We start from the raw sequence: 10,474 nt of genomic DNA on the forward strand, positions 1-10,474 counted from the left end.
ATATTGGTCAGCATATTCACTAACGAGATCAATAAACCACTCAGGCGACGCATTATAAGGGAATATTTATTTATTTATTTATTTATTCATGAACATATAATCTTCTCTTTAGGGGTGTCCTACTGACCGACTAAACAGTAGATCATGCATCATAATATTGTACTGTCGTGGTCCCTTTAAAATATGCGCTGGAGAGGAACAGGCGAATGCGTTTATGATATGGTTTTATTCACTGACTGGAAGCCCAGCTGCAAAATAGAATAGGAGTTATAGTTCACTGGGGAAATCTCCGCGTATGGGTTTGATTAGAAGTCGTGCCTGCATATTTGTGTAGCCACTATCGTACTGGACGTTCCGGGCTACAGAGGATATTTCGTCGGAACAACTCAAGGTCAGTCAATGAAAACTGTTATTCTTCGCTCCCAGAAGGAAGAAAACATCTATTTCGGGATATTCAAATAAAACGAGAAAGGAAACCGAGGACACCACGCTGTAGAAACCGCACGGTTTAGAAAATGTGTGTAATTGTCTAACATCAAAGCGCTCGCCGGTCAGGGCTATATTGTATGGAATGCGCTGCTTCACGGCTGCGTGCGCAGACTCACACTTACTCAACAGGGTCTTCATTCATTTTCACCATCCGTGAGGAGGACAGCGACCGAGCGGTACACAGCTTGAGTGAAAACTGTGAGAATGGGACCCAGGGGACGAGGAGGTAAATGACGCTCAGCACCTCCTCTCCCGCGATGACTGGACTGCGCCAAGACCGTGAGGCCAAACCCACCGACTTGAGGTGCAGCAGGACCACTAGCCGGCGTCGGGGGAGTCTATATAAGCCCTGACACTTGTCCTTCAACGGTGTCATCATCAGAAACTGCATCCTTGCAACAGAGGTGTTGAGAGGGATTATTAAATCATTAATTGCATTGGAGGAAAAAAGTAAATAATAATCATGTCTCACGCCTGGGGATACGGAAAAAGTGACGGTGAGGCATGCGACTGTCCTACAGAATCACCTGATGATGTTGTCTGCACTTTTAATTTGATAGGTCTTGAAGAAAGTAAAGTAAATTGAATGTTAATGTGTCATAGTTGGTAGGAGATGAGAGGGGAGTTTTTTTTTTAAAGTAGAATTGAGTCAGTATTAGAATAAAGTCAGTATACTGAAGTTAAGTAATTGTATAATACAATTACATTTTCGAAAATAGTCTTTACTATTGTCTTTAATTTTTTTTTTTTACAATTTTCTTCAATTTTCTTCATTAAAAAGCCTACACAGAGAAACATGATGATTGTGTATTTTCCTTCTGTTTTCCTCTGTATTGACCCCCCCTCTTCTCTTTTTCTCACCCCAGGACCTGACACGTGGGGTGAGGGTTTCCCCATTGCTAATGGACCCAGGCAGTCTCCCATAGATATTACCCCAACTCAGGCTCTGTTCGACCCGTCTCTCAAGGCGCTGAAGCTCAAGTACAACCCTGCCGACTCTAACAGCATTCTCAACAATGGACACTCCTTCCAAGTGGACTTTGTGGACGACACTGACAGTTCAAGTAAGTCCTAGAATGTCTCTAAGTATTCATTTGATCAAGCTATTGAATAAAGTAGCCAAACTCTATTGTAGAGTAGTATTTGATGTATCCCTTTCCTCATTGCATCCATGCAATGCATTATTATAAAACCTTGACACTTCATATTCTGGGTCAGTTTTGTGACGGGAATTCAATAATGATTTATCCACGGTGGAATGCAATAGTTTCTATTGTACACGACAACACTGCACACACGTGTTTGACACCATTCCTCATACCGATCCATGCATTACAACGAGCCCGTCCTCTGATTTCTACCTTCACCAGCCTCCTACACATATTAACTCACTGGTATTATTGGCTTTGCAGTTGGTCAAACATAAACGTCAGAAGTCATTTTAGCGATAAAATGTCCTTTGTGCACTTTGCTGGCCCGCTGCTCACCCAGGCTACTGTAAACAACAGAGTTAGGTGTTGGGAACAGCAGGCGTAAGCTTGTTGATCAGAATCTGTGCTCTGTAAAAGGAAGCTTATCTGACCTTGATTCGGTCACAGGAAGCTAAAGCGTATCTATTTGCATCGGTGGAAGCTGGTGGAGGTAGAAATCGGAGGACAGGCACATCGTAATACACGGCATGGAATGAGGAATGGTATCAAACGCCCGCCGTTCCTAATTCCATTCCATGCGTTACAATGAGCCCGTCATCCTCCGACTTCTACCTCCACCAGCCTCCCCTGGTTCGCATCCACGCCTGCTCAAAGATGTATAATGCATAATAAATGCTTGCTAACCTACTGTATCATTACCTCGCGTGTCAATCGACGTCCTCTTATGAACCTCGTAATCGGTACTGTGTCCAGTCAACTGTATTGTTATGGTAATCATGTGCAAAGATGTCCCATTTGAATATATTATCGCCATGTCGGTATGCAAATGACACAGCATGCCTCGAAGACTTAGAATCCCTTTATGAAACAAATGCGACGGTCTGTTCACTGAAGAAGGTGACACACCGTAAAGCCGCTGTGTATTTCTGTTGGTAGCACAGTCGTTCTCCTGCCCGAGGGCTGCATCTATCAAGCACACATAGAGGCACATACTGTAAGTGTGGGCCTTCTGAAGAGGAGGAGGCTTATCTAATTCCTTGCACAGTAGGATATATTTCCCCCTGTTGAAGAGATAGTCCGCAGCATCATGTTCCCGTTGGCAGCATGAAGGCAGATAATGGTATTGATCTTGTGTTGTCCTCCCTCCCTCCCTCCCTCCAGCGCTGACCGGAGGGCCCATCACTGGCACTTATAGACTGAAGCAGTTCCACTTCCACTGGGGAGGGGGGGACGACAGGGGATCTGAACACACTGTCAACGGCATCAAGTTCCCCTGTGAGGTAGGAATGTCGCCGTACTGCTAGGGCAGACCATAATGCATCGTATCAGTACATGGAGACAGCGTTTTGATGTGACCGATGGGATTTTAATCTCACAATGTGTAAATACTCCAGGTATTTAAGTAGTTGCCATGTGAGCACACTAAGAAACTTGAACTTGAACTTGAAAATGAACCGTTCACGTATAATACTGTTGCTGCAGTCACCTCAATAAACCCTTTTGTCAGCTTCACAAGCTAATGTCTACGTGGGCCTAGGCTTTAGCTCAGTGGGCTAACACTGTCTTGTGACGTGAGCTGGGTTTGAACCATTGACGCCTACTGTACCTAACGTTGTGTTGTTTCTCCCAGCTCCACCTGGTGCACTGGAACACCAAGTACCCCAGCTTTGGGGAGGCTGCCAGCCAGCCAGATGGCCTCGCCGTGGTCGGAGTCTTCCTCAAGGTGCTTGTTAATTCAAGGATTAAATGCTGTTTTTATTGATTTTATATTATGTTATTAATATATATTTGTGACCAACATAAATTCAACTACAAACACTGTCAATACTGTCAAATTAAACACAAAGCGTTTCATGTTTGCTGAGAAAATGTGCTGTGATTCAGATGAACTTAGCCTGACCCCCTTGTCGTTGTCTGTGTGGATAATCTTGTTCCGTTCAGATTGGTGCTGCCAACCCCAGCCTGCAGAAGGTTCTGGCTGGTCTGGACACCATCAAGTCAAAGGTAAGAAAAACCCACACATACTCTATTTGTCTTCACATACTGTATTTGGCCTGACTGGATATCTGTGGTTCAAGTCACTATAACCTGTCAGGAATGTATCAAGTAACTATCAAGTGATATCAATCTACAGTATAATACCGCAGTGTTCAGTAACAGACTTGTTTGAATATAAAGCACAGACATAGTTTACAGTTTTAATCCGACCTCCTTTTCCCGTCTTTTCCCAGGGGAAGCAAACCACATTTCCGAACTTTGACCCCAAGACTCTGCTTCCTGGCAGTCTGGACTACTGGACGTACGATGGGTCCCTGACCACGCCCCCTCTGCTCGAGAGTGTTACCTGGATCGTCCTCAAGGAGCCAATCAGTGCCAACTCCGCCCAGGTGTGTATATTGAACTGTAAACAATAACAATTCCATAACAATACATGGTCATATAGGAATTATGAACAACTATTGATATGTTTCATCAATTAAAAAAGGCGGTGGTTATACAGACACAGACCTATACAAAAAAAAAGACCACTTAGAATATGTGGGCCTGGCATCTGATCTAAATATAATGGGCAAGCTCTTTCTTTGAAGAGACTAGTGTGTGTGTGTGTGTGTGTGTGTGTGTGTGTGTGTGTGTGTGTGTGTGTGTGTGTGTGTGTGTGTGTGTGTGTGTGTGTGTGTGTGTGTGCGTGAGTGAGGTATGTGCCAGTGCTATTTACAGATATTTCACTTGGCAGTAGATCTACAGTAGGCTTGAGAGTGGCTCGTAGGTTTCATATGTTATTGCAGCACATTTTGACTGGCTGCTTCCGCTAACAAAATTAGCATTTCCCAAACCAGCTGTGTAATAGAAGATGTTTAAGTTTCAGGCTGGCACTGTTCAGAACTGGGAGGGTCTAAGCTGATTGCTGTTTCATTAGATTACATTATCTAAGTGCTCCATAATAGGTATTTAGTGAAACCCGCTGTCAGTATCATTTTTGGATAGCTTGCCCATCCTACGAAAAGCAGCCTACACCCACATCAAGCTACCATGATTATGCTAAGCTACTGTACTGTATGTAGGCGTACACTAGGCCTGTTTGGATTCGGTCCTTCATGCTGTCTCAGAAACTACAAACAAACACAATACTGTCCTGTAAACAAACAAAACAACAAAAAACAACAAACAAACACAATACTGTACTGTGTACAGTAGTTATGTACTGTAGCTACTGTGCGCAACTCACATCACCCCAATGACTTGTACTACAGCTGAACTACAGATCACTGAGCCCTGGGGACTTAAAGTCCCAGAGTGCAACTTCAGCACTGAACATGTAAATGAGCCCCGCTGGGAGAGTTGTTTACTCCTAGCTGGAGTCGAACGCATCATCCCCATATGCTAGTCTCGACAAAGTTTCTTTGAAGAGACTAGTGTGTGTGTGTGTGTGTGTGTGTGTGTGTGTGTGTGTGTGTGTGTGTGTGTGTGTGGGTGTGTGTGTGTGTGTGTGTGTGTGTGTGTGTGTGTGTGTGTGTGTGTGTGTGTGTGTGTGCAGAGTTGCAGGGAGGGCTACATTCTAACCATATGTGTGACTGAGATAAGTGGTGGAGGGTTTTGCTGATGTCATCTGAGAGAGCCTTCCACCGACAGTAGATATTGTACTATGGGACCCAGGCTATCCTTTGATGTGAGTGAGTCAGGGGAGGCTGGTGGAGGTAGAAATCGGAAGATGGGCTCATCGTAATGCATGGAATGGAATAGGGGATGGTATCAAACGCGTGTTTGATACCGTTCCTCATTCCATTCCATGCATTACAATGAGCCGTCCTCCGATTTCTACCTCCACCAGCCTCCCCTGGAGAGTGATTGACCACAGAAAGCATCTGCAGTTGTGTGAGACCATGAAGGAAGTGAAGGCTCTTGTGAAAGTGGCGGATGGTTTCAGTTCTCATGGTGGAACAAGTTCACACCCACAAACTGACATAGAAATGAGTGGAGGGAAATTAAAAACCTTGACCACAAACACTGTACCATGCCATGAGAGAGAGAGAGAGAGAGAGAGAGAGAGAGAGAGAGAGAGAGAGAGAGAGAGAGAGAGAGAGAGAGACAGAGAGAGAGAGAGAGAGAGAGAGAGATTGAGAGAGAGAGAGACTGAGAGAGAGAGAGAGAGAGAGAGAGAGATTGAGAGAGAGAGAGACTGAGACAGAGACAGAGAGAGAGAGAGAGATTGAGAGAGAGAGAGACTGAGAGAGAGAGAGAGAGAGAGAGAGAGATTGAGAGAGAGAGAGACTGAGACAGAGACAGAGAGAGAGAGAGAGAGAGAGGGAGATTGAGAGAGAGAGAGACTGAGACAGAGACAGAGAGAGAGAGAGAGAGAGAGAGGGAGATTGAGAGAGAGAGAGACTGAGACAGAGACAGAGAGAGAGAGAGAGAGGGTTGTGATGAGCGTTTTAGTGCCAGGGAAGAGGGAAAGAGATAGGTCATGCCGAGAGAGAGAGAGAGAGAGAGAGAGAGAGAGAGAGAGAGAGATACACTGATCCCACATCCTCTTCTTACTCTAATGTAATCTAGATAGAGAAGTAGACTGGAGACTAGTTAAGCACATCTTCAACAATCTGAGAATGAGACATTGTAATTTTGACACTCTCTTTCTGTCTCTCTCTTTCTCTCCTTCCCTCTCTCTCTCTTCGTCTCTCTCTCTCTCTTCATCTCTCTCTCTCTCTTCATCTCTCTCTCTCTCTTCGTCTCTCTCTCTCTCTCTCTCCCCCCTCCCCCCCCTCTCTCTCCCCCCTCCCCTCTCTCTCTCCCTCCACCAATGACAGATGGCTAAATTCCGCGCCTTGTTGTTCAGTGCTGACGGAGAGGCACCTTGCTGCATGGTGGACAACTACCGGCCCCCCCAGCCCCTCAAGGGACGCACGGTCCGCGCTTCCTTCAAGTAAACGTCCAAGCTCAACGCCATCCCCCCATCCCCCCATCCCCCCATCCCCCCATCCCCCAGCCCCGATGCCCCTAAACCTCCAAATCATATTCATTGTGTGCCAATTTATCCCATTGTTAGCGAAATCTTAAAAAAAAAAAAAGCAAGATTTTTACTCCCATGGATGACAGTAAAAGTAAACACAGTATAGAACACGATATGTTACACATGAATTGTCCCAGCCGGTGCAGATGGTGTGGACAGCAGCCCCCCCCCCCCCCCCCCCCCCCCTTCCAATCCCGTCTCGTAATCCCAGATGATCAACCCGAGGATCACACCAGATTAACGTCATTTAGCTGCTGCCTCAGCCCCAGTTGATCTCTCAATCCGAGAGGCCTTTTGGGTAAATGCATACAGGGCTCTTGTCATATATATATATATATATATATATTTCTCTATTTTCAACAAGCACAAGCAGTGAGATGTGGAATCTTGAATTAATCCTCTAATGCTTTCCAATGGTTTCCCCATCTTTGATTGTTCCTCATTATACATACATCCTCAATGTGTGGTCGTATTTAGATAACTGCTCCAGATTACTGGATTATGCTGAAATTATGAGATGTGATTCAAGCGATTTTTGTCTTTAGAAGCCATCCATAACATACTACCTTATTAACACCCCAGTGCATTATCCTTGTGCATTATCATTGTGCATTATCATTGTGTCTTAAATGTATGAAAGGAAGGAGAAAAGTCAAATAGAAGAGAAGAAAAGGAAGATTATGTAAGATTATGTGTGATTATTTTAAGTCCATCGAAGTGAAATCACTGACATGCATTTTAAAGGGACCAGAGGAATGTGCTATTTTAGCTTTTCGTAGATGTTACATTGAATTATGAAATATGTTTCAACAGTTTGTTTTTGAAGTAACAGTAAACAAAAGCCTCACAGAGAATTATTGATGAATTTTAAACAGGAGTGGAGGTAAATTGTGTCAGAAGATTAAAAGGAATTTCATGAATGCAATAAATAAAAGATTTTACCTGCTTTCTGCGTTGCCACATCTTTATCTGCTTAATATGTCTCTAATGTTATACCAAAAATAATTTAATACCCTGCGACCCTTTTTTCAATCTGTTTATCGTTTATGTCAGATTTTTACCTTTTATTCATGGGTATGTTGTCTTTTCCAAACACTCATGTTTGTATAATCCAGGAGAGGCTGGTGGAGGTAGAAATCGGAGGACAGGCTCATGGTAATGCATGGAACCAAACCAGTAATGGTATGGTTTTGATGCAACATTTTGCTCTGCTGCTTTGTGAGTGAGAATAATATTATCAAGCTGAAATTTTGTAGAAGGAAAGAAAGAAAGAATGAAATGAGGAAAAGAAGATAGAAAGAAAAAATAAAGAAAGATAGAAAGATAGAAAGAAAGATAGAACGAAAGATAGAACGAAAGATAGATAGATAGATAGATAGATAGATAGATAGATAGATACTGTAGATGGATAGATTGATAGATAGATAGATAGATAGATAAATAGATAGATAGATAGATAGGTAGATAGATAGATAGATAGATAGCTAGATAGATAGATAGATAGATAGATAGATAGATAGATACTGTAAACAGATACAGTAAATAGACAGAAATAATGAAAAAAAGAGAGAGACAGAGACAGAGACACTGCTCTGTTATGCTGATGACAGAATAGTTGGATCCCGGTTCAGTTCCCACCTCATTACTGGGCTGCACTGAGACACGGCTGACTGCTCGTCGTCTGTGGCCACACTTACATAACCTACGCCTCTGCCAGGCTCCCATTGTCAGTCAATTCATCTAGATTCTAGACCATCATAAGTACAGAGCCCTCTCTGACCGCCTGGGGCTCCCACCACCATCCCCGCTCTGGGGCTCCCACCACCATCCCCGCTCTGGGGCTCCAGTACCTCCACGGAGCCCACGCAGACACCGGGTCTCTGATGATGCTCTCTCCGAATGTGGACATCTCCTTTGGCCAGGTGATACAACAACAACAACAACAACAACAACAACAACACAACAATCTGTTGCGGTGATTGCAAATGATGTGGTTCTCTCACCTCTCAGAGTACTGTATGTCATTGTCTATGACTGGTAGCTGGCTCCATTGTCATTTGGTTACAGTGCAGATGAGTCTGCCCCACTATGCAAACGGTTTTCCAGCCCTGAAGGCGAAAGTCTCATTCAAGCCACATCACAAGTGCTGAGCTTGCGTTATTAGACATCCTGAGCTGGGCGAAATACCATACATCCTCATTTTAGTTCCATAAAATAGCGATTTCACATCTTGTGTGTCCTCAGGATAAACAGTTACATACAGTTTGAAGTGATGCCCCAATGCAGATCTGAGAGGAACTGGGACCATACAGTAAATGCCATATTTTGAAAATAAGCAAATCCCAGGCCCTCAGTGTTTTGTGCATAACTGAACAGTGCTTAATCTCCTAGGCCTAACCCTAACCCTAACCCTAACCCTAACCCTAACCCTAACCCAGACGAGGTCAGTCTCCTAAGCATAGGGTAGTCTCACAGAGATGTTTGCTGCTTCATTAAAGGGGCAATCTGGGATTCAAACAACAACAAAGCCGTCTCCCTGCCCACTTGGGGAGTGGGGCTGGGGAAATGTAACCACTCTCAATTTCATACACAGAGCTATGGATGCAAGGACTGACCATCCGGTCATGTCAAAATGCTAGTTTTAACCATGTTTAACCAGTGTTTGATACAGTTGAACAGTTCAACTAATCTCATGAGCATGGCAGTTATAAGTCATATTCTTCAAGAATCAATGGCTATATATGATTAATTTAAAAGTTAAACAATGGATGTACCAACCCAGATTGCCCCTTTAAACCAACAGGTATTAGGGTGTCTGTGATGCACTGAAAATAACTCACAACTGATTGGTCCATTGACCTCTGGTAATGTCATAACTGATTGGTCCATTGACCTCTGGTAATGTCACTGTTTGCCTTTGGGACAATATGGAGCAGACCTCTGTTGGGAAATGTAGGGCAAAATAACTGCAGAAATCAATTGGATGTTGTCCATTTAAATACTCCTCATATGTGAGATGAAGCAGAGTTAGACCAGCAGCAAGTCTAGAATGAGGGGAATGAAGTGCAGCTTCTAAATGTGGGCTTGTAATTATAAGGTAGGCTATATAGAGCAGCGGAGGCTGGTGGAGGCAGACGTCAGAGGACAGGCTCACAGTAATGCATGGAACAGAATGAGGAATGGTATCAAACACGCGTGTTACAATGAGCCAATCCTCCACAAGTGTTTGATTCCATTCCTTGCATTCCATTCCATGCATTACAATGACGCCGTCCTCTAATTTCTACTTCCACCAGCCTCCATTGGTAGACAGTACAGTATGAGGAGTCTCCTCCAGTGACCCTGTGACAAGGAGGGAGGGAGGGAGGGAGGGAGGGAGGGAGGGAGGGAGGGTGGGAGGAGGGTGGGGTCACCTCAGTACTGTAATCTCCACATGGCCACACAGCATGGATAGGGAGGTTCAGAACATGATTACAGAGAAACTACTGTTATCAGCATAGAGGGAGACGGGGAGGGAGAGAGAGAGAGGGGGGGGGAGGGAGAGAGAAAGAGAGATAGAGAGAGAGGCAGAGAGAGAGAGAGAGAGAGAGACAGAGAGAGAGGCAGAGAGAGAGAGAGAGGCAGAGATAGAGAGAGAGATAGAGAGAGAGACAGAGAGAGAGAGAGAGAGAGACAGGGGGACTGTGCAGAGGAGAGAGAGAGAGCAAGCGAGACACCCATGGCTGTTGGCTAGGTTTGAATAGTCAAACTTTGCAAGTGGGACACCATCCATATAACTCCATATGTCTCTTTGAAACCTGGAAGAAAAGGTGTCCCATAAATCCCAACA

The 10,474-nt window shown here is 44.3% G+C and overlaps 1 protein-coding gene across 1 annotated transcript; it reads left to right on the forward strand.

The window, feature by feature from the left end:
- Window positions 1–344: 344 nt before the first annotated feature.
- On the forward strand, window positions 345–7,591 carry cahz (carbonic anhydrase). Its single transcript, XM_083690200.1, has 7 exons — window positions 345–986; window positions 1,356–1,553; window positions 2,802–2,920; window positions 3,271–3,363; window positions 3,582–3,644; window positions 3,872–4,027; window positions 6,443–7,591. Exons 1-7 carry the CDS (start codon window positions 953–955, stop codon window positions 6,560–6,562), a joined length of 783 nt encoding a protein of 260 aa, XP_083546326.1. The 5' UTR covers window positions 345–952; the 3' UTR covers window positions 6,563–7,591.
- Window positions 7,592–10,474: the final 2,883 nt, after the last annotated feature.

Source organism: Argentina silus (genome assembly GCF_951799395.1).
Source record: "Argentina silus genome assembly, chromosome: 18".
NCBI classification, from domain to species: domain Eukaryota; kingdom Metazoa; phylum Chordata; class Actinopteri; order Argentiniformes; family Argentinidae; genus Argentina; species Argentina silus.